The sequence below is a fragment of the Podarcis pityusensis genome (genome assembly GCF_964106645.2).
Source record: "Podarcis pityusensis genome assembly, chromosome: 13".
In the NCBI taxonomy this organism is placed as follows: Eukaryota; Metazoa; Chordata; class Lepidosauria; order Squamata; family Lacertidae; genus Podarcis; species Podarcis pityusensis.
This window is the reverse complement of record NC_138038.1, coordinates 690,592-718,591: the sequence shown is the minus strand read 5'-3', so window position 1 is coordinate 718,591 and position 28,000 is coordinate 690,592. Positions and strand designations below refer to the sequence as shown.

At 46.5% G+C, this 28,000-nt stretch overlaps 2 protein-coding genes and 1 long non-coding RNA gene across 12 annotated transcripts in view; 2 read left to right on the top strand and 1 right to left on the bottom strand.

Annotated features, from left to right (window-relative positions):
• KIAA1671 overlaps positions 1 to 28,000 on the top strand; it is a 212,717-nt gene that overhangs the window by 148,420 nt on the left and 36,297 nt on the right. For 6 of the 10 annotated variants that reach the window (XM_080979178.1, XM_080979175.1, XM_080979172.1 and 3 more), the window contains one exon: positions 5,323 to 8,034. The gene's annotated coding sequence lies outside the window, so the exon portion shown is untranslated. The other 4 variants (XR_013978975.1, XR_013978976.1, XM_080979177.1 and 1 more) reach the window with 2 other exon arrangements.
• On the top strand, positions 8,164 to 25,822 carry LOC308462008 (beta-crystallin B3-like). The gene is made up of 6 exons (XM_080979231.1): positions 8,164 to 9,611; positions 10,522 to 10,614; positions 18,098 to 18,216; positions 20,071 to 20,203; positions 20,614 to 20,756; positions 25,507 to 25,822. The coding sequence occupies exons 1-6, from the start codon at positions 9,459 to 9,461 to the stop codon at positions 25,670 to 25,672; spliced, it is 807 nt and encodes a 268-aa protein (XP_080835357.1). The 5' UTR covers positions 8,164 to 9,458; the 3' UTR covers positions 25,673 to 25,822.
• Positions 15,375 to 27,883, bottom strand: LOC308462015. The gene is made up of 3 exons (XR_013978979.1): positions 27,703 to 27,883; positions 19,348 to 19,463; positions 15,375 to 16,505 (listed from the first exon to the last, which is right to left on the bottom strand). It is a non-coding gene; the product is annotated as an uncharacterized lncRNA (long non-coding RNA).

Genomic DNA, 28,000 nt, shown 5'->3' with positions numbered 1-28,000 from the left:
GTTCCTAGACGACCTGCTCCTCCAGGCAACATCCCTTCAACAGGCTCATCTCCATTTGCAGATCACCCTCAATCTTACAGCTTCTTGATCAACTACAAAAAAAGTTGCTTGGCTCCATCACAAAGGATCATTCCCTTAGGCACCCGGCTAGATACAGTTCAAATCTCGTGACTCTTCACCAGAGCAGATCAGCAAAATCTCCACAGCGGCAGCTTCAATCTTAAAGACAAAAAAGATGGCAGCAAAACAACTGTCAACAATTCTAGGTCTCTGCATGTGAGCCTCTCAGATTACATCTTGAGCGAAACACCACACAAGAACCCTGCAGTGGTTTTTACTTCTGCATCAATGAGAGATCATTCAAAATTGGCCCAGTTCTTTCCTCTTATCTCCTCAACTCAAACTGTCCATGCTGCGCAAACCTCCAGTATTTGGAAAAGTACTCCATTCAGAAATTCCTGCAGCACTCAGGTAACCATGTTTACAAGGTTTAATCTCTCTACACTCAATTCCTCCGAAGGCCACTTACTCCATCAATTGGCTAGAGTTGAGAGCAGCCAAACTGGCAATTGTTTGCTTCTCCTCTCGTCTTCAACTCCATCACGTCCTTCTTTGAACAGACAACTCAACAACAAAAGCCCACATATCTCGTTAAGGAGAGACCCATTTGGAATCTCTCCAGAAAGAGATGGCTCTTCTCTTCAGTTGGGCTGAGAGTCAACTCCTCAGCCTCACGGCAGATCTTACCACCGGTGACGGCAAACAGTTTGATTGAGCAGATCCCAGGTAAATCACTGAATGAACAGGAGTTTCTTCAGATTCAACAATGCTGGGGTCCTCCACAAGTCGATCTCTTTGCTCACAAGCTAAACTGTCAGCTACCCCATTACTTTGGCAGGTTCAAAGACAACCAAGCAGACACCTGGGATGCCCTAATGACGCCATGGCCAAAGCAATTATTGTATGCCTTCCCTCCTCAAGCTATCATTCCGAGAGTCCTCTGAAAGATCAGGTTGGAAACAGCTCAGGTGGGTCTTGTTGCACCATTCTGGCCCTGCAGACCTTGGCTCTCAGAGATTCAGGCTTTCAGTGGCACCACCATTTCATCTTCCTGTATTTACTTCCAATTTACTTCGCCAGGAACCACTGACTCATCCAATCCTACAATGGTTGAACCTGACTGCATGGCGTTTGAGCACCATAGACTGAAATATCGTGGTCTGGATGAGATTGTTATCTCCACCATTCTAGCTTCCAGATGTCCATCTGCAAGATGTATTTATCAATCAACATGGTCAGCCTTTACCTCCTAGTGTAAAGCTGTGGCTACACAGAGTTCTCCACTATCTCCAACATGGTCTGGAAAATGGTCTGTGGCCTAATACTTTAAAATGTCACCTTTCCACCATTTCTTCGACTTTAAGTTCTGCTGGCTGTTCTTTGCTGTCACAGAACGTTGCTAATCAAACGTTTCCTCAAAGGAACTATGTTACAGCATCCTCCAGTGAGTACCGTTTTCCATCATGGAACTTGCATTCTGTTCTGTCAGCACTGCAACGGCCTCCATTTGAACCACTATGCCAAATTTCCTTAAAGAACCTTTCTTTTGAAATCCTATTTTTGGTTACGATACCTCAGGTGAGATGAGTTTCAGAACTGTCAGCCTTGTCGGTAGCAAAGCATTTATGCATCTTCCATTAGGAGAAGGTGGAAGATCCCTCCTTTCTACCAAAAGATCTTACAAAATTCCACATTCGACAGGAACTCATTCTCCTGACTTTTTGTGCTGATCCAAAACATCCGTTGGAAAAGGCTTGGCACTCTTTGGATGTTTGCAGAGCCTTAAAAGTGTATATACACTAATTCTTTGTTTGTGTCTTTTCATCCTTCCACCTTAGGAGCAAAGGGCACTTCAGTTTCCTTAGCTAGAGGGATTAGGGCGTGCATTTCCTTAGCTTATGATACTATGAAATTGCCCCACCCATCTCATATTTTGCTCAGTCCTCTGGTTCAGCCTCGACTTCTGCTGCCTTTATGGCTGATGCCACTTTAATAGAGATTTGTAGGGCAGCCACTTGGTCGCCTCCTTCCACTTTCACTAGGCATCGTCTTCAGCTGAGGCGGCTTTTGGCCATACAGTGTATACCAAGTTTTGTAGTCAGTGCGTAAGCTGGATTGGGAAGTGCTGTGGTATGTCCCAATCCACTGTTCCCAGCGTCCTATGAAATAAATAGAATGATTGGCTTACCTGAAGTGTAGATTTATGAATTGCGGATGCTGGGGACAGTGGAACCCTCCCTATGATGGTCTGCAGTCGCACTGATTTTTTTCCTTTAGGAGGGGTACTATTGACTCTGTTGCTTCTATTTTTATTGATTTATGAGCCAGGAAGGGAGGCAGGCTGCTATTATTGTTTCTGGTGCATTGGTGAATGTTACTGCTTGGCAAATCCGAAAAACTGAGGAAATGCCTGCCTCCCACAAGTCTTTGCTCTTGCCTGAGGTCATGTGAGAGGAAATACCCAATCCACTCTCCCCAGTGTCCCCATTTCATAAATCTACACCTCAGGTAAGCCAGTCATTCTTTTTCCAATGTTATCCATTCCCAGATCCAGCAACTGCAGGACGCTTCATAATATAATTTAAAATCTGGCAGGGCGAAGCCTCCTCTCTCTTTAGCATCTGTTAACAATTTATATTTTATCCTTGGTTTCGTTCCCTGCCAGATAAATCTAGAAAAAACTTTTTGCCATTCCTTGAAGTGTCCTCTACTTCCAATCACCGGTATCACTCATATTCTTCCCCAAAAAGATAAATTCATCCTACCCGAAATCTCTAAATTTCTTTTTATAGTGGTACCTTGGTTCTCAAACTTAATCTGTTCCAGAAGTCTGTTCCAAAATCAAAGCATTCCAAAACCAAGACTCGCTTTCCCATAGAAAGTAATGCAAAATGGATTAATCCGTTCCAGACTTGTAAAAACAACCCCTAAAACAGCAATTTAACATGAATTTTACTATCTAACAAAACCATTGATCCATAAAATGAAAGCAATAATCAATGTACTATACTATAAAATAAGTATTGTAGATGATAAAAATTAAAATTATTTATTTTCTTACCTGCACTGATGATAGTCAATGTTTGGATGGGGGGCTTTTATCCATTTCTGCAGTCACACAATCAATCAATCAATAATAAAATGAAGAACATGCCACAGTCACAAAAACGAAAAAGCCACACAAACAAAAATGCAAAAAATAGCAAAAAAAAAGCACCAAATATAAGCTACAAGTATCACCTCAGAACACTGCAATTGGAAAGGGAAGGCTTTGATTACAATGGGGGGGTGCAAATTAGCAGTGCAACAGTGAAAACGGAAGTTCAGGAGCATGTTCGGCTTCCGAAGCAAAGTTTGCAAACCAGAACACTGACTTTTGTAAGAACACTTGAATGATAGGCAGCATTCAAGTTCCAAGTTGTTCAGGAACTAAGCTGTTCAAAAACCGAGGTACCACTGTATTTCTTTCCAAGTGTTTATGTAATTGTCTTTAAATATATTAATGTTTTTAGCTGTAAGTCATACCTCCCAGATATTTAATGTGTAAGTCTGTAAGTTTCTGGAAACTTTATAAATGGGAAAACTTTTTGCCTCCCTAATTGACAAAGCTGGCCCACCTATGAGGCAAGGGGAAGGACCCGCCTCAGGCAGCGGAAATGCAAGAGGTGGTTCTCCACCTGCCCCACTGCTTCTCCTGCTCCCAGAATGTCTCCCTCTCACTGGTGAAAGGGGTGTTCCAGCAGGAGGGGCCACCACTCGGCTTTCCTGTCCGCAGGCAGAGAAACACATCAGCAACGCTTTGCAAATGCCAAGTGTTATAAATGCCAGCGTGGTTGCTCGAGAGCAAACAGGCAAGACTTCCTGTTGGTGTCTTTCCAAGGCTTTATTATCTGTCCAAAATGTTCACAATGCAGATCGACTCTTTTCCATGTCTGCTCAGTCACTAGCAGAATCTGGGAGTGGGCGGTCCTTAAACTTTCCCCAGCAGAGCAGTTTTTTGACCCCCATCCTACGCCTCCCCTCTCTGTGCAGAGAGGGCATGGGCAAGGGGGGACCTGCCTCCCCCCCGCTTTGCTCAGGTTCAGTGTTGCGGCTCTCCCTTGCATCTTCCGAGCCCTGCATCCCTTTCCCCACTGGAGGCATGGCTTCGCTCCTCCTCGGAGGACAAGCTGCTTCTCACAATCTTTGGCGGCTCCCTGTAACCCAACTGCCCTTCCACCTCCCGCCTCTGAGCTGATGGCAGTTCCCTGACACCAAGGCTCCTGCGGTGGAAGGGAAGGGATGGGGTGGGGAGTGGGAAGGAGGGAGAAATTCCCATTTTGCTTCAAGTGGTGAAATGGGCCACTCCTGCCTGTTGGAATTAGCAGATGCAAGTTACTTGTAGAATCCTAGAATTGTAGATTTGGAACAGACCTCAAGAATAATCTAGTCCAACCCCTTGCAATGCAGGAATCTCAACTAAAACAGCCGTGACAAAGGACCATCCAACTTCTGCTTAAAAACCTCCAAGGAAGGAGAGTCCACCCAAAGGAGACTGTTCCACAGTTGAACAGCTCTTACTGTCAAAAAGTTTTTTCTGATGTTTAGTCTGAATCTCCTTTCTTAGAACTTGAATCCATTGGTTCAGGTCCTACCCTCCAGAGCAGGAGAAAACAAGCTTGCTCCATCTTCCCTGTAACAGCCCTTGAGATATTTGAAGATGGCTATCAGGAATTTGAAGAGGGTTGTTAGCAGCTGAACAACAATAATAGTAATAATAATAGTAATAATTTATTGATGATGATAATGATAACAATGATAATAATAATAATATATGAAAGCATGGCCTCCTTTGGCTTGCAGAGGCTCTCCAGAGTCTGTGGCAAAGAAAGTTCTTCTCCATTACCAGCCACCTGCTCTTATTTTAATAGAGATGCGAAGGAATAAATCTGAAGCTCTCTGCGTGCAAAACATGTGTTCCGTCACTGAGCAACAATTTCTCCCCACGAGTTAAGTTAGACCCTAATGAGGGAAAGATGCACTGCTCCTACGAACGCAGCAGCCCGTGCCCGCCTGTGTTTTCCAGCAGCTGGGATTCAGAAGCATTGCTGCCTCTGAAGGCAGAGCAGAGCCACTGTGGCTGGAAGCCATCGACAGCCATCCAAGTTGGTGGCCATCGCTGCCTCCTGTCCGTGAGAGTTCCACAGTTTAACTATGCACTGTGTGAAGAAGGCCTTGTTCCACCAGCAGATGTGAAATAGTGTTTCTCCCCCAACTTTCCAGGTTGAAGTCCGGATGACTTGGAAGACAGAAGAAGCCTTAACTTGCTCACGCCCCTCTCCCCTGCTGCTGCTTCCCGCCCTGACTGCTGTGTGCCTTTCCATCTGGTGTGAAGAATGTCCATGGTGGGCCTGATGCGGAAGGCTGTCCAACTCCTCAGGATCCATTCCGCCCCTCCGCAGTTGTGGCTGTTATGGTCTCCTAGTTGTGCTGCAGAGCTGCCCCCCCCACTCCAGCTGCCGGGGTGGGCGGTGCTGTGCCTGACACACTGGCCTTCTGGCTGGGGAATTGGGCACACCAACCTGCTCTTTGTTGGCTTATGAACAAAGAGAGGATGTTGTAGCGGATGAACTTATAGGCTGGTCTCTTGCAAAAAGACTTGTTGCTGTCTGAGGATGGGAAATGGAAAGAGGAAGAAACAGATTATGTTTACTGCCATATTGAAAGAGGAAACTTGAGTGATTATTTTTTAAGAAAATTTTGATTGGCTGGTATTAACTTTGTGGATCATCTGTTCCGCCAAGACAATGTGATATATACTCTTTCTTTCTTTTTTAGGATCAAAGGAGATTTTATTGTTTAAGTGAGATTGTATGTGCGTGTGTTTTGTCAGCACACAGAGTAATGAGCCTCCCATTTCTAGAGGGATAAAGCAATAACATCAGACAGTCCTCATTAAAATAGTTTTAAATAATCTGAGGGGTGGTTCCCCACCCCTCACTATTTACTGAAAAAAGAAGGGAAGTCTCACCTTGTCAGTATCAGGTCTGCGTGGGAACCCTGCTGGGTTCTCTTGCTGGAAGTTTAAGTTTTTTCTTTCTGTAAATAAAGGGGTAAATGAATAGTTTATATTCCTCTGATTATTTCAAAAGTTCAGTTGCAGAAGTGTGTACCTATTTTTCCACAAATGTTAAACTTGGATGATATCAGTGAAGGAGCTTAGGGTCCCTGCCTGTGGTCTCCAAGCGTCCTTGAAGACAGACTCTAAGAAGCCTTGTTACCTTGTCACAATCTGTCAAAAGAAATCCAGGGTCGCTCATTCTTGTGAATGTACGGGGCGGGGGGCAGGTGAATTATGACCCTGCAAAGCACCTTCCTTCCTCTTTGGTCTTTTCCATTGCTGAGTCTCTGCTTTTGCCATCTAGGAAGCCTCTTTACCTGAACAAGTTCCCATGAAGGATCTGCAAGATTCTTTCTTCCATAGTGAGGTTTCTCTGTTGCTGTTGTTGTTTCCTTACCCAAAGCCCCCATGTTTGGGATTCCTTCTTTGGATGTTAAGAAAATAGCATTACCCCTAAGTGCTCTTCCCAGAAATGTTCTATTTTCAGAAAATTAAAGTTTATATTGTCACAGAATTAGACAGATTTCTATTGCATTACACAGATGTCCTCCATGGACATGCACACACGGTCTGTGGTGGGCAGAAGATTTCACTGCTGAGCAGTGTCTCACAAGTTCACAGCCCTGTTGGGAGTACAAAAATGCATCTGCACTGGCCCTTAGGAATGGGAAGGGGACGTGCCCCACTGATCTAGGCCTAACCCTGAAGATGAGCATCCCCAATTTGCCCTTGTGGGCTTTCAGACATTCGTAACCTTTGTGCCAATTCCTCACGCAATTGGCTTTTTCTGCTCTTCCCTGCCCTGCCCCACGTGGGTTTTGCAGTCTTCGGCCTATGCCCAAGCCCCATGCAAATGGTGCTGTCTCCCAATCAGCCCCTCCCTTTCAGGAGACCATTCCTCAGCTAAGTGGCTGTGCCAGGGATGGAGCACCTTCTTCCTTGGGATGAGGCAGAATAACCTTTGTACGTCCCCTGGGGATCTGCCCCTATTAAACCAGACACCTCCCATGGGTTCCTCTCAGAGCAGAAATAGCAGTAATATTTTGCCATAGGAAAACATAATATATTCTGCTCTGAGCACCACTGAGGATGTATCCTGGGGTCCTCAGTGCTGCTTAGCAGCATCCTCACCCCACTCCCAGCCCACAGGGAAGACCCAGTTGGCATGGTTTGGGAAGGGAGTGGGTATACCCGGGGGATTAGAGAGATGCTGTCACAATGCCCCTCCTTTTCAAGTAGCTGTGGGTATAGATTTTCCCCCAGACCTTGCCACTTCCTAAGACTCAGGATATTTTGGTTTGGCCCTTGTCTGTTTGTTTTGCTTGCTAGGTGGGTTGGCTGTGCTGTAGTGGCCAACGTGATTAGCACCAAAATGCCCCTGAAGGTGCTGACAATCTTCCCATTTGCTTCGCTTTAAAAAAAATAATCAGTTGATTTTGTCCTGGTGTTCTCATTTGGTTTGATTTCCGCCTGTGACTCTAATGTGTGCTAGAAGCCTTTCCTTAAATTGCACTAAGTATGCACTCACACTCACACACACATCCTACAGACTCCTTTCCAGCCTAGCAGAAACCTTTTGCTGGGATGTGAGGGCCTGCAGCAAAGTTTGGGGCATCCACAGCATCTCTTTCATGTTGGGGGGGGGGGGAGGCAGGGGGTTTGTTGGAATGTATGCAATGCCTGGATTCCCCGGGGAGCTGGCCCTGCACAAAGGAGTGGGATTAAGGTGGCATCAGGCCAAATCCCTCTGAATCTGTACACACACGGGTTCTCTTTTGTGCTTGTGCAAGGCACTGAAATTCTGTATTTTAGTAGTTTTACTACTAAGAAATGTTTGGACAACTATATCTGATTAAAAACAGCATTCAGAATGACTTTGCATGTCCATCTTTCATTTTTCTTTTAAACTATTCACATTTATTGAAGCAGAAGGTTTTCCTTCCCCTTTTCCTCCCCCATAGAAGACTCCACAGTCTGTTTTTAAATGTTACTCTCTCAGAACAGGATGGGGGGGGGCAAGGGTTGTTCACCTGCAGCAGCCTTGCTTGCTCTCTCTCTCTGAGGTAGCCAGAAAGAGGGAACAGGTAGCTGAAGAAGGGCCCCAGCATCTCTGCCTTCTTTTTCTCTCCCCTCCTATACATATAGTTTGGAAAGGAGAGAAGACTAGAGATGGGAGTTTGGCAGGGCCCTTTCTTACTCCTGAGGTGGCAGCTATACCATTTTCGGGCAGCTTGGGTCCCAGTTCCAACTCTTGCATCCTACCAGATGATGGCTGCATATAGCCCCTTGAAGCATAACGAAACAATTCCACACAAGTTGCAAGACCACAAGTTGCTGGCTTCAGAGAGTGATCTGAATGAGTGTTGTGATGCGTTCACCACTTTGCTGAAGCTAAGCTGGTTGGCACCTAGAGGAAGATGCATAGACATGCAAAACAGAGCAAAATTCATAAATCATAGAATTGTACAGTTGGACGGAACACAAAGGGCCATCTAGTCCAACCCCCTGCAATGCAGGAATCTCAAGTAAAACAGCTATGACAGATGGCCGTGCAACCTCTGCTTAAAAACCTCCAAGGAAGGAGAGTCCACAACCTCCCAAGGGGGGAGTTTGCCACTGTCAAACAGCTCTTACTGTCAAAAAGTTATTCCTGATGTTTAGCTGGAATCTCCTTTCTTGAACTTGAAGCCATTGGTTCGAGTCCTACCCTCCAGAACAGGAGAAAACAAGCTTTGTTCCATCTTTTGTGTGATAGCCCTTAAGATATTTGAAGATAACAATCATAACTCCTTTCATCCAGGCTAAATATACCCAACTCCTTCAACTCATAAGGCTTGGTTTCCAGACCCTTAATCATCTTGGTTTCCCTTCTCCGCACATGTTCCAGCTTGTCAATATCCTCCTTACATTGCTGGTTCAAATCACTTCCACTTGCTAGAATAAACACATAGTTTTAATAACCTGGATGAGGATTCTCATGAGCCTGCCTTTTAAAGACAAGCAACCTGAGACTGGAGGCACAGAATTCTTGCTCCTTTCAATGGAAAGGCCCTCCGCAACATCTCCCTGGCCTGGGACATACGGCATGAGTGTCTGCTGCTGCTGAAAGGGCTTTGGTTTGGGGTTGGAAAGCTGCTGACCCAGAACTTCTGTGAAGTTCTGGCAAGGAGCAGTGCCAACATCCTAATGGGCTGACTCGCAGGCAGGCTGTTAATCTTCTCCAAACCATCAGCTGGGAGGCCTCTGCATAATGGCTCCGTATTGTGGAGTGGAGCCCTCACTATTGAAGTGAAAGGCAATGGGTGGGGTCTGCTGGATGGAGTTGCTGCTGCCTCAGCACCCCTCGAAAGCCAGGGCTGTGCTCAGAGGCAAGCGCATAAATAGGCGCCTGCTTCCTCTGCCTGCCTGCCTGCCTGCCTGCCTGAGTTTCCAACAGCATCTGGAAAAGGAGGTATGAATGTGTCCTCACCAGACACATGGTTACCCTGGAGTCCTTTGCATAGCGCTTCCCTACCTCCAGCAAAAGCTTTTGAATGTCATACTTAAGCTTTTGATCCATGTTATCCCCCCACAGCCAAAACAAAAGGGGTAGATGAGACCTAAAGACAGTAAGTTGTATGTAACGGCATCTGTCTTTGTACCAGCGACAGCAGTGAGGGAAGGCCAGGGAGATGTCGCAGAGGGCCTTGGGAGGGTGGGGAACTAGAACACCAGGCAGTGGAATTCCAAGGCTGAAACCTGAAGGAAGCTGCAAGTGAGGTGGCGTCTTGAACTACAACTCATTGTGGGTCAGTGGGTGGGCAGAGTGCTGAGAGGAATCTTACAGGGTTGATCTGTAGCAGCAAAAATGCAGTGTGCTGCTCTGCAGTTCCTTGAGGTGCAGAGCTTTGAGTCATGCACTCTTGGAGGAGAACCTTCCATGTGTCTCTGCCTCCCTGAAGCTTAGAACTGCAGAGTTGGAAGGAATCCTAAGGGTCAACCAGCTTCACCAGTAATAAGGAATGAGAAAAAGACCAGCTGGGTGTGGGATGTGTTTACTCTCCACCCCTGTGTCCCCTGTCTCCAGTCCAATGAAGTTGACAGTTGCCTCCATCACAAATAGGTTCCTCCCCAAAGCTCTCCTGCCCTTTTGGTCTTAAAGCTAGACAATAAAGTAGGAATGACCATTGCCTTACTTTGGCCAGTTCTTTGCAGGTCAATCTCCCAGAGTCCCTGGAGACTGGGAGTCTCCTTATGCAGATGATGATCTCTTCATTCTCATGCTCTCTAGCAGAAAGCCTGGCAGAAATCTTTGGCAGAGAGGATTTTCCTCCTTGGAGCAATAACCATCTCTAACTTGCACGGGGATGGGGGCGGGACAGGGTTTGATTGCAGACACCATGACTGAACAACAGACCCCTATGGAGGAGATGGCAGCTGCCGAGAGCCCAGAGGAAATGGGGCCAAATTACAAGGTATGGCAAGTGTTGAATTCATCCCTTCCCTGTCCCACAAAGCCCCTGAAGATTTTATACTGTTGCAGGTTTGGGCAGTCAGTCTGGATGATGCCCTGAGCCCCTTCTTGGGGTCCTGTACCCAGTGAGGGTAGAAATAAAGGGTTATATTGCTGAGCTGTTCAGACAAGTTTCTCTGTGAAACAAGAAGCTTAGCTGGCTACTTAAGTGTCCTCAATGGCATTCCCCCAAAAAGAGCTAGGTAGCAAGGGCAGCAACTAAATGATGGGGCCCTCCAGGCAGATGTGGGGCCCTTTCCTCTGCCCCTCTCACCTAACTGTTAAGTAAGAGAACAATAGCCAGGAGAGAGAGAGAGTTTTGATCTGAAAACAGGCTGGAAGCCAGAGACCCAGAGGCCTGCTTGCACTGTGCTGGATCCCAAACTGTGACTTGACTAATGGAGAAACAAGATCCTTGGGAGTTTTAATGCTGTGAGTCCCTCCATTTATGCTCATGTTGTAAATAATGTGTAAATAATGTCAATGCAGGTGGCACTGTGGGTTAAACCACAGAGCCTAGGACTTTTCGATCAGAAGGTCGCCGGTTCGAATCCCCATGACGGGGTGAGTTCCCGTTGCTCGGTCCCTGCTCCTGCCAAACTAGCAGTTCGAAAGCACGTCAAAGTGCAAGTAGATAAATAGGTACCGCTGCGACGGGAAGGTAAACGGCGTTTCCGTGCGCTGCTCTGGTTTGCCAGAAGCGGCTTAGTCATGCTGGCCACATGACCCAGAAACTGTACGCCAGCTCCCTCGGCCAATAAAGCGAGATGACTGGACCTAATGGTCAGGGTCCCTTTACCTTTAATGTCATATAGCCTTAAGACTCCACAGTCTCCATTGACCTTCATTCCAAGGAATGCAACTAGGTAAGCTCCTGGAACTCCTGAATTCTCTCACTGCTCAGAGATTGAATAGGGGGCATGTAACAATACATGGTGCACGTTTTACTAGAAGCAGATACCAGTGGTACCTCAGGTTACATACGCTTCAGGTTACAGACTCTGCTAACCCAGAAATAGTGCTTCAGGTTAAGAAATTTGCTTCAGGATGAGAAGAGAAATCGGGCTTCAGTGGCATGGCAGCAGCGGGAAGCCCCATTAGCTAAAGTGGTGCTTCCGGTTAAGTACAGTTTCAGGTTAAGTACAGACCTCCGGAACGAATTAAGTACTTAACCCGAGGTACCACTGTATTTTTTTCAAAGCTGGTTGTTCTAGATTTAGACAGAAGATGGCACTCTTGACTTCTCCAACAAATCTTTTGCTTGCCAAGAGCAAGTCTGAGCACAGCCCGACCTCCATGTACCAGCAAACATGCAAGGAGTGATGTGATTACACTGGTCAACAACAAATTTGTTGTCTGCATTTTTTTAGTTGATTTAGGACGAATCTGATGCGCTGAATCAAAAAATCACATTGGTTTTGCTCAATCAGGTCAGGTTTTTGAGCTATGGCCACATGTCGTTTTTTTACGTTTTTGTTCACATGTACTCTTGTGTGGAGCATTTTAGAAGAAGTTGGTGGGGGTAAAATGCCATGTCGAATAATTGTTTTGATTGGAAATGATTATTTTAATGACAAGAAGTATTCAGGTCCGATAGTTCTGGGTGATTATGTCGAAAAGGGATCAGTTTGAAGTCATAAAACCTCGAAATCTTCCATAAATTGGTGCGGCAAAGCATAAAGTTGGGGGATCAAAACTAAGTTAATGGGGCAGCCGCCCCTTCTTCTTCAATCAGCACGTCGTCCTGTAGCTCACTGTGATGAAATTCCAGTGCCTATCTTCGGATAACTTCCTGACATTAGTGACGAAGATGCCTCCAGTGTTGAAGGACATGGAGAAGAAGAAGTGGTTCTTGAAGATGATGCTCCACATCCATTTTCCCCAAAGGAGTTGAATGATCTAGTTTGCGACCTCAGCTTGTCAAAGGACTCTGCCGAACTGTTGGCATCCAGATTAAAGGAAAAAAAACCTCCTCTCTGACAGTGCTCGCATCAGCTTCTTCCGTAACAGGCATCAAGAGTACCTCCGTTTTTTCTCGGAAGAGAAGGACTTGGTGTACTGTGCAGATATCGTGCAGCTTCTGCTCAAGCTTGGAGTGCAAATTTGATCAGGATGCCCTTGAGTCCATCATCCAAGTCGTTGATAAAGATGTTGAATAAGACCGGGCCCAAGACAGAACCCTGTGGCACCCCACTAGTCACTCTTCTCCAGGAGTGACTAGTGGGGTGCCACAGGGTTCTGTCTTGGGTCCGGTCTTGGGCCCGGTCTTATTCAACATCTTTATCAACGACTTGGATGATGGACTCAAGGGCATCCTGATCAAATTTGCAGATGACACCAAATTGGGAGGGGTGGCTAACACCCCAGAGGACAGGATCACACTTCAAAACGACCTTGACAGATTAGAGAACTGGGCCAAAACAAACAAGATGAATTTTAACAGGGAGAAATGTAAAGTATTGCACTTGGGCAAAAAAAGGAGAGGCACAAATACAAGATGGGGGACACCTGGCTTGAGAGCAGTACATGTGAAAAGGATCTAGGAGTCTTGGTTGACCACAAACTTGACATGAGCCAACAGTGTGACGCGGCAGCTAAAAAAGCCAATGCAATTCTGGGCTGCATCAATAGGAGTATAGCATCTAGATCAAGGGAAGTAATAGTGCCACTGTATTCTGCTCTGGTCAGACCTCACCTGGAGTACTGTGTCCAGTTCTGGGCACCACAGTTCAAGAAGGACACTGACAAACTGGAACGTGTCCAGAGGAGGGCAACCAAAATGGTCAAAGGCCTGGAAACGATGCCTTATGAGGAACGGCTAAGAGAGCTGGGCATGTTTAGCCTGGAGAGGTTAAGAGGAGGTTAAGGGGTGATATGATAGCCATGTTCAAATATATAAAAGGATGTCACATAGAGGAGGGAGAAAGGTTGTTTTCTGCTGCTCCAGAGAAGCGGACACGGAGCAATGGATCCAAACTACAAGAAAGAAGATTCCACCTAAACATTAGGAAGAACTTCCTGACAGTAAGAGCTGTTCGACAGTGGAATTTGCTGCCAAGGAGTGTGGTGGAGTCTCCTTCTTTGGAGGTCTTTAAGCAGAGGCTTGACAACCATATGTCAGGAGTGCTCTGATGGTGTTTCCTGCTTGGCAGGGGGTTGGACTCGATGGCCCTTGTGGTCTCTTCCAATTCTATGATTCTAGGATGAAGAGGAACCATTGATGAGCACCCTTTGGGTTCGGTCAGTCAGCCAGTTACAAATCCACTGAGTGGTAGCATAGTCAAGACCACATTTTACCAGCTTCTTTACAATAATATCATGGGGCACCTTGTCAAATCCCTTGCTGATATCAAGGCATTTGGCTACATCCACTGCGTTCCCTTCATCTACCAGGCTTGTAATTCTGTCAAAAATTTTCAGAAATCCATGCTGACTATTGGTGATCACAGCATTCCTTTCTAGGTGCTCACAGACTGTTTGCTTAATGATCTGCTCCAGAATCTTCCCTGGTATTGATGTCAGACTGACTGGGCGGTAATTATTTGGGTCCTCTCTTTTCCCCTTTTTGAAAATAGGGACAACATTTGCCCTCCTCCAGTCTGCCGGGACTTCGCCTGTTCTCCAGGAATTCTCAAAGATGACTGCCAGTGGTTCTGAGATCACATCTGCCAGTTCTTTTAATACTCTTGGATGCAGTTCATCTGGTCCTGGAGACTTGAATACATCTAGACTAGCCAAGTATTCTTGTACTATCTCCTTAGTTATTCTGAGCTGTGTTTCCTTTGGTGAATCATTTGCTCCAAATTCTTCAGGTCAGGCATTGTTTTCTTTATCAGAGAAGACTGAGGCAAAGAAGGCATTGAGGAGTTCAGCCCTTTCTGTGTCCCCTGTTTGCATTTCACCATCTTCTCCTCTGAGTGACCCCACTGTTTCTTTGTTCTTCCTTTTGCTACAAACATACCCATAAAAGCCTTTTTTGTTGCTTTTAACCTCTCTAGCAAGCCTGAGTTCATTCTGTGCTTTAGCTTTTCTGACTTTGTGTCTACACGTGCTGGCTATTTGTTTGAATTCCTCTTTGGTGGTTTCCCCCCTTTTCCATTTTTTGTACACATCCTTTTTTAATCTTAACTCAGTTAAAAGTTCTTTAGATAGCCACCCTGGCTTCTTTAGGCACCTTCCATGTTTCCGTCTCATTGGTATTGCCTGAAGTTGTGCTTTTACTATCTCCCTCTTAACAAACTCCCAGCCATCATGAATTCCCTTTCCTTTTAGTATTACTGTCCATGGGATCTCACCCAGCACTTCCCTAAGTTTTATGAAGTTGGCTTTCTTAAAGTCAAGAAATTGAGTCCTAGTATGCTTGGCTACTCCTTTCCGCTGTATAGTAAACTTCAGAAGAGCATGATCACTCGCGCCTAATGATCCTTCCACTTCTACCCCACTAACCAGGTCATCAACATTGGTTAGGACCAGATCTAAAATGGCTGTTCCTCTTGTTGCTTCTCCCACTTTCTGGGCAATGAAGTTGTCTGCAAGGCCAGTGAGGAATCTGTTAGACCTTATGCTCTTGGCTGAGTTTGACATCCAACAAATATCTGGGTACTTGAAGTCCCCCATTACTACTATCTCCCTTCCTTTTGCATACTTGGCCATCTGTTCCAGGAAGGCATCATCTATGTCCTCCGTTTGGCTTGGGAATCTATAGTAAACTCCCACAATGAGGTCACTGTTCTTCTTCTCTCCCTTAATTTTGACCCAAATGCTCTCACTTTGGCTTTGAGGTTCTAAATCTTGGATCTCTTCACAGGTATACACATCCCTGACATATAACGCCACTCCTCCTCCTTTCTTGTCTGGTCTGTTTCTCTGAAATAGATTGTATCCCCCCATTATTACATTCCAATCGTGGGACTTATCCCACCAGGTTTCAGTGATGCCTATTATGTCATATTTAGTTTGCTGTACCAAGAGCTCAAGCTCATCTTGTTTATTTCCCATGCTTTGCGCATTAGTGTACAGACATTGAAGTCCATTGATCATTCCCCCATGACTCTTATTTAAGGATTTTTTCCTCCCACCACTAGGTCTGCGTGCTGTTTGCTCCATTTGGTCTATGACATTTGGATGATCATCTTCATCAGTTGATAGACTCCTACCTTCAGGAGCACTGTCTCCCTACCCCACATTAGCCAGTTTAAAGCCCTCCTGATGAGGTTTCTGAGATTTTTGGCAAAAACATTCCTCCCAACCGTTGTGAGGTGCAGCCCATCGCTTGCCAGAAGTCCATCTTCAAGAAACTGCAGTCCGTGATCTAAGAATCCAAACCGTTCTTGTTTACACCATTTGCGAAGCCAGCTGTTCACTTCCACTATTTTTCCCTCTCTCCCTGGGCCACGTCGTTCAACTGGGAGGACAGATGAGATGACAATTTGTGCATTTAATTGCTTCAATTTCCTGCCCAGAGCCTCGTAGTCTCTTTTGATCTTCTGGAGGCTATTGCTTGCAGTGTCATTGATTCCCACATGAACCAAGAGGAAGGGGTATTTGTCAGTGGGTTTTATGATTCCTTGCAGTCGTTCAGTTACATCTTGGATCTTAGCCCCGGGGAGACAGCACACTTCCCGAGACATCTTGTCAGGCCCACAGATCACTGCTTCTGTTCCCCTCAGTAGGGAATCCCCTATCACCACTACACGCCTCCTCTTAGGTTTGGTCGGGGTTCTTCCGTGAGCTGTCCGTTCCAAGGTCGCCTGCACATTCCCTGAAGACTGACTTTGCTGCTCGTCTTCATATACCTGATCGACTGTAATGAGGGAGAGATCCTCAAATGGAGTCTGCTCTTCGTCTTCCATGCTAGGGGGAAGGAGGCCCAGGAAACAGAGGTTACTTGGGAGAGCGGAGTGAAGGAAGGCAGGGACTCCCCCCCCCCCAATTTGCAGCCAGCTCCTGCCAAGCTGAAGCTTGCAAGCTGTATGCACAGTCTTCTTAATATTTTTTTCTTATTGATAAAGGTACTCTCACCCACCCTGAGAATCAAGTCCTCCAGCTGGAGGGGTCCAGGCAAACCCAGAGGCTTCAAATCAGACCTGGAGACCTGGCAATCATATCTTCAAGACCTTGTCGTCTTTCAATGAGCTGGCCATCACTTGCTACATATTTGAACTATTACTTTCCTCGACACACACCTCTCCTTCACTTCTACCTCTTTTCTCTAAGGCTTTTGTTATGAGAATTCTAAGGTCTCATATATAAATTAAATGTTCATAAATGTACAAGGCAAACACATACATACCATTTGTCTGAGAGAGCAATCCTAAAGCCATTTTGACTCTCCCAAATTGACCTCAAATATTTCTCTGCAAGGAAGAAGGAAATGGGAAATCCTCCGCATTGTCTTTTGCTTACAAATCCTGTCTTAAGGGCGCGTATTTGTGTATAAGCGTGAGCCTGGCTGCCCAGGTAATGCCCAGGTAATGTAATCAGTGCAATCAGTGACCATTATCAGGTATCCTGGCAGACAGGATTTCTGCTGTACACCACCTCCTGTGATTTATTTTTGCTGTAGACTGCCTCCTTCTGTGATGTATGTATGATGTTTTTTTTTGGGGGGGGGTCCTGAGCTACAGGGTGGGCAGTTTCAAAAGTCTGTATAAGGACTCACGCTCCATTGTTCAGGGTTCTCTCCTCCCTCCTGCATGTGGGGAGTGGGGACCCTGTTGCAACAGTTAATAAAGATCAGACTTACTAGCCACTTTGCTTCTCTATATACTCTGGTTGGCCTCTGTTATTTTCTCCAACTGATAGGAAACCCACTTGGATACCCCATAAGGGAAAAGGAGCAGATTTTTTCTTATAAAACTTTCCTTAACAAAAGTTTTCCTGCACCTTTCTTGGGCCCCTTGTTAGAAGCTACTTTTTGAACACTGTCCCCCTGCCTCTGTGGTTGTGTCCTTGTTGTCCCTGAATAAAGTCTTTCAAATTTCTCCACAATTGTGTCTTAATTGTGGTGTGGTGCAGTGGTTAGAGTGCTGGACCAGGGAGACCCGGGTTCAAATCCCCACTCAGCCAGGCCTATCTCACAGGGTGGTTGTGGGGATTAAACGAGAAGTGGGAAAACTATGCATACCACCTCAGGCTCCATGGAGGAAAAGTGGAATACAAATGAAAAATAAGAGCTGCTGGAAGCTGCAAACATATTCAGAGAGTCTTCATTCTTTGGCCTTCCCTCCTCCACACAGAGAGAAACAGCTCTGTCTGTCCTAAAGGTGTCTGTGTCACCTTTGGTGGAGGGTATCTCAATTTGGGAATGCTTTTTTCTCCCCCTGCAAACAAGCTGGCTGATAGCTTCTCTCCCAAAACTGTTTCTCCATCAGTACATGCTCCTTTTTGAAGCTCTTTACCCCTTGATGGCTGTTGGGCCACTTGGCTTCTGTGCCCTCATCTAGGTCACCCTCTTCGAGATGGAGAATTTCCAGGGCAGGAAATGTGAGCTCATGGATGAGAACCCCAACGTGACGGAGAAGGAGTTGGACAAAGTGGGCTCCATCCAGGTGGAGGCCGGCCCGTGAGTACCAAGCATGGGAGAGAGCAGGGAGCCACACCGGGCTAGAAGCACATGTCTTGAAATCTGAGCATTCTCAAGGAAAGCTAGATTTTAAAAGCACCCAATTTTGATTTGGGTTTTATCCCAGAAGCTTTTGTGAGGAGTAAAAGTAGTTTGAGAGGTGTATAATGCCCCTAGTTGCCCCCTGAAGGCACCTCTTTTCTAGTTCTGGACTGCTGACAAAGTTCTGGTTGGGGGGGGGGTGCCAGTCAGGAAAGGCCCGGGGGCTGCAAAGCTGCAGTCCAGTCCCTTAGGCCTCCTCAGATCTGTGCAGCCAATTACAGGCAGCTGTGTGTCCTTTAAAAAAAAAAAGCTTTAAATGCTGTGCCCAGGTGATCCCAAAGGGAGCAAGCAGAGCAAGAGGTGAATTGGCTAAGAGGCTGAGCTACAAATCAGGGAATTGCTCCCGTCACAAACTCACTTCCAGAATCATAGAATTGTAGAGTTTCTAGAAAAATAGATGCCAGAACTATTTGGCACCTAAACACCTCCTTTGTTCTCTTATAATAATGGCAATGCCACCCTCTCTGAATATGCCGGAACTGAGTTCTGGTGAGTTCCAGCTGCAAAAAAGAATAAGCCCTGGTTGGAAGGGACCCAAAGGGTCATCTAGCCCAACCACTGGGCAGTAAGTAACCTGGCCCCTCAGCCTTCCTGTCTGAGTTATGGGGATAAAATTGGTACTGATTCTGATAACTGCTGTTTTTAACCTGTGTTTTCTTTATTGACGAGGGGACGCGGGTGGCGCTGTGGGTAAAACCTCAGCGCCTAGGACTTGCCGATCGCATGGTCGGTTCGAATCCCCGCGGCGGGGTGAGCTCCCGTCGTTCGGTCCCAGCGCCTGCCAACCTAGCAGTTTGAAAGCACCCCCGGGTGCAAGTAGATAAATAGGGACCGCTTACCAGCGGGAAGGTAAACGGCGTTCCGTGTGCTGCGCTGGCTTGCCAGATGCAGCTTGTCACGCTGGCCACGTGACCCGGAAGTGTCTGCGGACAGCGCTGGCTCCCGGCCTATAGAGTGAGATGAGCGCACAACCCTAGAGTCTGTCAAGACTGGCCTGTACGGGCAGAGGTACCTTTGCCTTTACCTTACCTTCTTTATTGACAATCAGCACAGCTTCTGGCTATGTTAGGCTCTCGCAGACAAACCAAGAGTCATGTGGCACTGCCCACTTCCCAGGGCTCCTTACCTATAGAAAGCACAACCCACTAAGGAAGAGAAGAACAAAAAATAAAATAAAATCAAAACAGAAACAATTAATTTTGCATATTCCCAAAATCAGGTTAAAACTTTACATGGCTGGGTCTAGGTCAGAGGGAAATTAATACACAAAAGTTAGAGGTAGGCCATTCCCATGTTGATAACACAGACATTCTGGCAATGGGTAGCAAATTAACTATTGCTGGCAAGGAAAAAATAGATATAAAAGAATAATTTCCTGGATGCCAACATCCAGGTTTGGGGCATGTACTCTCTGATGAGACAAACCCAGCAGAGATTTAAAATCACAAAATCTACAGCAAAGTAAAGTGATGAAATATGGGCTGTTAGATATGCCCTTCTGAGTTCCTTCCAAAGTTCCCCTCTTCCCCAGTATAGAAAAAGACCACATGTTTAGTAAGTTAAAAATGGTTTATTTACAAACTTCCTAAAGGTCACATTCATGTGCTTTTCCATACAGTATTCAGAAAATGCTGCACAGGAATTCAGTATTGGCTTGTGATAGCCATGTAGCCTGAATTTGGAGCAACCTCTTTACACGCCAAGCTTCTCAGGTTGACTGAGGAACAACAATAGGTTTGATTCCTCCCACAGGTGGCTCGGGTTTGAGCGTCAGGCATTCAGTGGCGAGCAGTTTGTGTTGGAGAAGGGCGACTACCCTCGCTGGGACTCCTGGTCCAACAGCCACTGCAGTGACAGCCTCCTCTCCATTCGCCCCCTGCTGATCGTAAGTCACAGATATTTGCCCACGAAAGGGCAGTGGCCATGGACTAAATTATGTGTATCTGTTATTGTCCTGACCTACATTGGGGGAGGACACCCCAGTGCCTTGGGCAGCCCTTGTATGCCAGTTTCATGCTCCCTTTATCATATCCTGTGTGTTTGTTCAGGATATTTATTCTTCTAGCCCCATGCTGTCCACTCTGGTTGGCAACAGCTTTCCAGGAGCTCAGGCAGAGAGCTTCCTTCTCATCACCTGCGTTCTGTATGCATAGCAAATGTCCTGGTACAGCCCCTCCCTCTTCATTGTGAATATGTGGTTCATTGTGAATATGTGGTTGCAGGGGGAGAGGGTTCAGGGACCCATTCAGCCACCCCCCACTCCACACCAGCTCCCATCACTTGTTCCCATTGCAGGACAGTGCAGACCACAAGATCCACCTCTTTGAAAACACCAGCTATGGGGGCAGGAAGATGGAGATCGTGGAGGATGACGTCCCCAGCTTGTGGGCTCATGGCTTCCAGGACCGCGTGGCCAGCATTAAGGCCCTGAATGGAATGTAAGGAGGGAGCGGGGGGGGGGGGGAGGCAAATCCTGTAGCCCCATGCAAAAGGTGGAGGGGGTGCCTCTGCTTCAGAAGGGGGCTTCTTTGCACAGTTGCTTCTCTTGGAAGAGCAAATCCCTAAATCAGCTTCCTTAGAATTAGTATATAAAGCCCTTAACAATTTGGGACCAGCTTGCCCCATATCTTTTCCCCCTTGACCGCTGCAATTGGCAGATCTGGCATTCTTGTAGGGGCTGCATAATATCTATTCCACATTTGTAGGAAATGGATATTTTAGTGTGGCAGCACCTACACTCTGGAACTCCCTTCCTATTGACATCAGGCAGGTGCCTTCACTGTACTCTTTTTAGCACCTGGGGCAGATCTACACTCAGGGTTTTTAACCTTGTTGTTGTTTAGTCATTTAGTCGTGTCCAACTCTTCGTGAACCCATGGACCAGAGCACGCCAGGCACTCCTGTCTTCCACTGCCTCCTGCAGTTTGGTCAGACTCATGTTGCTAGCTTCAAGAACACTGTCCCATCATCTCGTCCTCTGTTGTCCCCTTCTCCTTGTGCCCTCAATCTTTCCCAACATCAGGGTCTTTTCCAGGGGTTTTTAACCTTAAGGAAGGGCTAAGAAATGCTTTTGACAGCCACAGGACACATTATGTCCTAATGAGTTGTTGAAAGGTGACACCAGAGGGCACTGCAGAGCAGCCAGCAACCGGCAGTAGGAAGACAGCCGCTTTGACAAATAAAAAGGTAAAAAAACCTGTGACGTTTTAGAATGATATATCCCTGTTAAAACGATATAGAACGATATAGCCCTGTTAAAAACATTCTTGTTTAGCCAAACCTACCCAGTTGAAAGTTAGTGTGAGTTTTAATCCGCTTTTAGCCTTTAACTTTTTGAAAGTCTTAAATTGTTATTAATTCTTCTTATAGACAATTTTATTGTTTTATCTTTGTTGTAAACCACTTTGAGGGTTTTCTTTTTTTACAATCAAGTGGAATATAAATTGTATGAAATAAATAATGATGGAACTCATTTTGGCTCATTCTGGCATGTGGGCTTATCTCCCCCCCCCCCCCAAAAAGATGAAAAGAACAGGCAGGAGGCACAGAAACCCCAAAAATGCAGGAAGGAGGAGCTGGTTCTCCAAAGTGGTGGCTCTGAGCTACTGACTACAGCTCAAACACATTTGGAACAGACTTTCCTTCAGGAACAACCTTCAACTTCCTGAGCCATTTTGGCGTTCCTGAAGCAACCCCCATAAATGTTTCTGCCAGGACTTGCTCTCATTTTAATTGTCCACACACCTTGTCCAGGCCCCCTTTTGCTCTTTGTCTTTCTCTCCCACTCTCTGGCCTCCATCTTCACATTATTTGAAATGTGAGGAACAAGGGCCAAGACTACTAGCGTGGTTCTTGCTCTTAAAACCTGTCTCTCATTATAGATCTTTGTAAACTACTCTGATAGTCTTTTCCAGCCAAAGAATTTGGGGTGATGGCAGTAAAAATGCTTCAAATATTATAAATGAATGTAATACATAGTTGGCTCTGGGAGGGACAATGGCCAGTGAGAAAGATCTATTAACAATCATGCTTATAACCAGAGTGGCTGGTGGGTGCTTGAAGATCTTTGGGCAAAATTTTGGTCTTATATATTTTATTAATCAGATGTCCAGTACAAATGCTCTCTAGGTGCTGCATAAAATGAGATTAAAACAGAAAAAATGCAAAGCAATAATATACAAGGTCTGGGCAAATAAAAATGGATTGGTCTCTGGTATCTTTCCCTGGGGAAAGCATTCCACAAAAAAGGGAATTAAAAAGTGACATGAACAATGAAAAATGAAAAGAGAGTTGGATTCAAATTCTGACTAAACATTAGGAAGAACTTTCTGACAGTAGAGCTGTTCAGCAGTGGGACAGATGACCTCAGAAGGTGATGAACCTTCACTGGAGGTTTTTTTAACAGATATTGCATGCCCATCTACCAGGGATTCTTTAGTTGCGATTCCTGCATTGCAGGGATTTGGCTTATAGTAAGGTTACCAGATTTTTTTTAAAATAAATCTGGGGACACTTTAAATAAATAAATAAATAAATAAATAAAAAAAACATGTTCAGGATGTTGATGCTGCAGCAATGGCGGTGGCAGAGGGGCGGCCGCCACCTTGACCTCAACCGCCATGTTTCCCCTTCCTCCGAGGCTTCTATCTCCTTTCTCCATGAGCCTGGGCAGCCCCTGAGTTGTTGGTTCTTCAGTGGTGGTGGTGGGGGAAGCGGTGCGCAGTGGGTCAGGCATGGAAGGTAGAGGAGGGCCGAGAGCAGCGGCAGCGGCTGGGGCAGCGCAATGCCTCCCTTCCCATTGGAGCAGCCCCAATCCCATTCCTACTTGTGTGCAAGCAGGAGGAGGCGGGGATCCCTCAGCTTCCTCTTGCCTGAGAGATCCCCACCCTGTTCCTGCTTGCACGCAAGTAGGAGTTGGGAGGCTGCTCCAGTAGGCATCATGAAGCCTCCCTTCACAGCTTAATTGCTGGGGTCAGGGAAGGTGGAAGTAGCTCGGAAGCTGCACCTTAGAGCCCCTGCACCACCATCATATGGGGATTTCTGAGCAGCTCCTGAAGCCAGCCAGAGCCAACTGCTCCAGGCTGCTGAGACTGCCACTGCTGCATTTCCCGGGGATATTAGATGAAATCCAGGGACATTATTCGCAAATGCGGGGACTATCCCAGGGAAACAGGGACTTCTGGTAACCCTAGCTTATAGGGCCATTGGGGTCCCTTGCAACCCTACAGCTCCATGATTCTGTGAGTCTATGAGTTGAAAACTGTAACAAGCAGCACAGGTGGCCATAAAATGCCCAGGAAAGCATCTTGAAGGACTATTTGACCAGTACTGAGATGTAATTCACCCAGAGGACACTGATGGGCGAGCAATCTATAAATGAATGAATTCCTTTGTAGCATTTATATCCTGCTTTTTTCCAGTCAGGTGGCCTTTGTGGTGGCTTAAATGAACTAAAAATAACCCCCCAAAAACATAGTAAGCAAATTAATTAGAGCCTGCATCACAAACAAATCTCAGAGACCTGGAATGTGTTGCTCAAAACTGAAGGATATGCAAGCATAATCAAGGATTGGGTTTTAAAATAAATAGAGTTTGAGGATGTCCTTAAAATCATGCCCCCCACCAATGCAAATAGCAGCCCACAGGAAGGGGGCAGAGGGCAGGCTCCAATCCAGCTTATATTATTGTAACCAGAGTTTGGGAAGTTCATTTTTGAAAGGAACTAATACTAGATCATGTTTGACATGCCCCAAAAGAAAGTAATTCCAGTTCATGTTTGTCCCTTTACAAAACAAAGTGGTTCAGCTCCCAGTTTAGTTCAAGTTGTTGGCATCTGTCTTTCTCGAGAAAAAATGGAGTTCACGTAATGCTTCTGAATACCAGTTGCTAGAAGCTCCTGGTTGAGGGCTTCTCCCCTTTAGTGCATCTAGGTGGTCACAGGATGCTGTACTAGATGGCTCTCTTTGGCCTGATCCAGTAGGCTCTGCTGATGTTGTTAAATTCATCTAAATGATCCTCCGGGGTGGGAGGGAATTCAGCATTCAGGATGTCAGCAGCTACTGTACTGATGTGACATACTTCAGAAGACATTGAACGACACAGACAGTGGAACGTGACTCAATGAGTTCATTTCCCTCAGCAATTACGAACTTAGAGAGTAAAAAAAGTGTGTAAGGAAATGAAATTGAAGATAAACTAGAAACAAACCTAGTTTAGTTCAACCAGAAATCATGGGAACTACTTTTATGCATAGTTCAGAGATTTTTGAACTAATTCTGTGAACTAATTCTAACACACATTCTGCCTGAATTTGCCTTTGAACGGCACCTGGAAATTAAAACTGGTGCAAGATGATCTTATCTTCCTGGTATTTGTGCTGACGTCTAATTAATTTCAGGACCCAATTCAAGATGTTGCTAACTCCCTATTAAGGGAAACCATTCTTTCTCCAAGCTAGTGCCCAACAGACATTGCTGGACTCCATTCATGGGTGTAGCCGGGGGCAGGGGGGGCACTGCCCCCCAGATCAGGTAAATCAATAAAAATACATAACTATTGGAGGTTTGCCCCCCTAACATAAATCATGGCTACTCTCATGACTCCATTTCCCATCAGTCCCAGCCAGCATAACTGATGATCAGGGATGATGGGAACTGTAGTCCAATATCACCAGCTTGGGGAAGTGTGCCGTAAACCATTTGGGACACGGCCTTCTTCCATATGAACCTGACAGCCCACCACCTTGGGACCTTTGATCCAGGTTCTTCCACCAGGAGAAGTACATTTCGTTGGGATACAGGAGAAGACCTTTTCAGCTGTAATACCCTGATTGTGGAACTACTTCCCAAAAGAGGCTTCGTGTGTGTGTGTGTGTGTGTGTGTGTGTGTGTGTGTGTCCTTTTCATATTTTACACCAAGCTTTTTCAACTTTCATACCTAACCTACCATATAGCTCTGTTTTGTTGAATCTTATTATGTAAATGAAAATTTCATTTTGTAAATTGTCTTCGGAGAGGAACTGTTGAGAGCCCAAAGGCAGTAGTTCTGACTTCAATGAGTAGTTCTGGCTTCAATGAGTAGTTTGGATCTTTGGAAATGAGTTGTTACTGCGGTGAGCTGTGTTGGGAAGGATGCCTGGCTGAGCCTATCCTGATAGGTCCTCCTTCTCTTGCCCCTCTGTCTCCATAGATGGGTGGGATATGAGTATCCCGGGTACCGTGGCCGCCAGTACGTCTTTGAGAAGGGTGAGTACTGCCACTGGAATGAGTGGGATGCCAGCCAACCTTTGATCCAGTCAGTGCGGCGCATCCGGGACCAGCAATGGCACAAAAGAGGCTGCTTTGAGGAAAGCTAAAGTAATAGCGAGTCACATTCGTCAAGGAGAAGAAACAGAAATGAGACCCTCCCCTCCCTGAAGTGCTGGCAAAAGGCCGTGTTTTGCTGTCTAAATAAAAATAAAGCCTAATGTTCTCAATAAAGTTCTGAGCCTCCAAGGCTTCTGCTCTTTGCTGTGTCTCCTCTCGTTTGTCACTTGATGGCAGAACTTTGCAGGCAGCAGATCCCCTGTTCAGTCCTCCACCGCTTTAGTTAAAAAGGACCTCAGGTGTTCATAGGGCTGGGGATGGCCACAGAGAGTGGACACAGCGACGGGCTAAGTGAATCTGGCACACTCTAAGGCAGCTTTGAATGTTCCTATGGCTTGTTCACTGGGAGCAAAGGTGGTTCCTGCCAGATCCTTAGGTAATATCACCATCAAGACACAAGTGATCTTAAAACACATGGGGAAATCAAAGTCTTCACCTTGTGCCAAAAAAGGCCATAATGCAAGGCTGCCAGTACTTAGCATTGGTTCATCCAGTTTCGCCCTTGCACTCACATCAGCCCAAGCTCCATCCATCATGTCTCTTAGGAGGTTTTATGTCTCTCTCTCTCTCTCTCACACACACACACGGATATGCAAAAGTTCATTCCCAATACATAGTATATTTTTATAATACACTGAAATAAAAGAAATGCTGAATCTAAAATGGAATGGAGGCGGAAAAAAGAAAAAAAGGGGGGAAAGGGAAATAAAGGTCTGGAGGTGGTCTGACCTGCCTGCCTTCCAATTGAATTAAGATTCTCATAGGGGTGGGGTCAAAGTGCCACCCCCAAAATCTCCTGAGCCCACCAAGTCTGGGAGATTTGAGCCATCAGGACCCCCCCAGGCACTGTGCCAGCTGTGGAGAATGCCAATTGGCATGCCAGTATGGAGCAGGAGGACCACCTTCACATTCCAATGGTCCTAGACTCAACATTCAGGTAAAGTTTGGTAAAGAAATTTCATACATGATAGAAGTTTACAAAATATTGCATGACATGAGAGTGGACAAAGAAAGGTTTCTCTCTCTCCTAACACTAGAACTCGGGGCCACATCCAATGAAGCTGAATGTCAAGAGAGTCTGGATGGATAAAAGAAAGTCCTTCACGCAGCGCATAGTTTTCTTTTGATAAACTGTGGAGCTCCCTCCCACAGCAGGCAGGGATGGCCACCAATGTGGATGGCTTTAAAAGAGGACAAATTCATGAAGAAGGATAAGGCTATTGGTGCCCACTAGCCCTGCTGGCTTTGTTCTGCCTCCACGGTCAGAGCCAGTGATGCTTCCAAAGGCCAGTTACTGGAGACCCCAGGAGGGGAGCATCCTGCAACAGGGGGCGGAGCGAGCCAAGGGAGGGTGCACTGCATGGAGCCCCTCCGCAGCCTCCCCCTCAGCTGTAGGGCGGCTGAGGTGGTGGGCAGACGCAAGCCCCATGCTGCTCGAAAAAGCCGCTCAGAGATTGCAGGCCTGCCACCTCCCCCTCAGGAGAGCTGCAGGCCCCGCGCCTCACTTTGGAAGGGGGTGAGGGGGGTGTGGGAGTTATTTTAGGGTTGCCGGGCGCCCTTGTTTTATAAAAACACACATATTTTTGCCATTTTGTCACCCCCCTCAGTGATTACACCCCGGGTGGTCCACACCCACTGCATCCCGCAGGGCGGGGAAGAGGACGTGCTGGGCAGCTGCTGCTCCTGGCTGCCCCCCTCGCCCCTTGGCCTTCCTGGCAGTTGGGTGCTGTGGCTGGGCTGGCGAGGGAGCCTGCACACACCCCCGAGCGCCCCGATCCCGCTTGGTTGTGAGGCGCTGGCTCTGCCTCTTCCGGACCCTGCTCAGGGTTGGAGCCAGGATGGCCCACCAGCCTTGGCCCCTGACGCTGCCCGGCCCACCTCACCGCCCACGCCCCTGCCTCTCTGTTGCACCTGTCAAGCCCTCTTCTATTTTTTGATCCTGGGCTAAATGGTCTTACAGAGCAGGGGCTCTTTGGATGCCCAGGATGTCTACAGGCCTCAACATCATCTACAGTCATACCTCATGTTACTGACGCTTCAGGTTACGTGTTTTCGGGTTATGGAAGTACCCGGGAGTACCGGAACCCTACCCTTCAGGATGCGAACGCTGCGGGTTGCAGACATGCCTCCGTCACGGATTACGTGGATTACCCGAGGTTCCACTGCACATGTGTTTACAAACCGTGACATGCCATTCTGTGTTGAGGGTTCCAATCTGCTTTGCATAAAATGAAGCTCCGTGATCCACATTTGCTATAATGAGAAATCTTAAAAACTGCTGTTGCATGTTCTCCTTTTGGTCACAGGCAGAGCCGGCA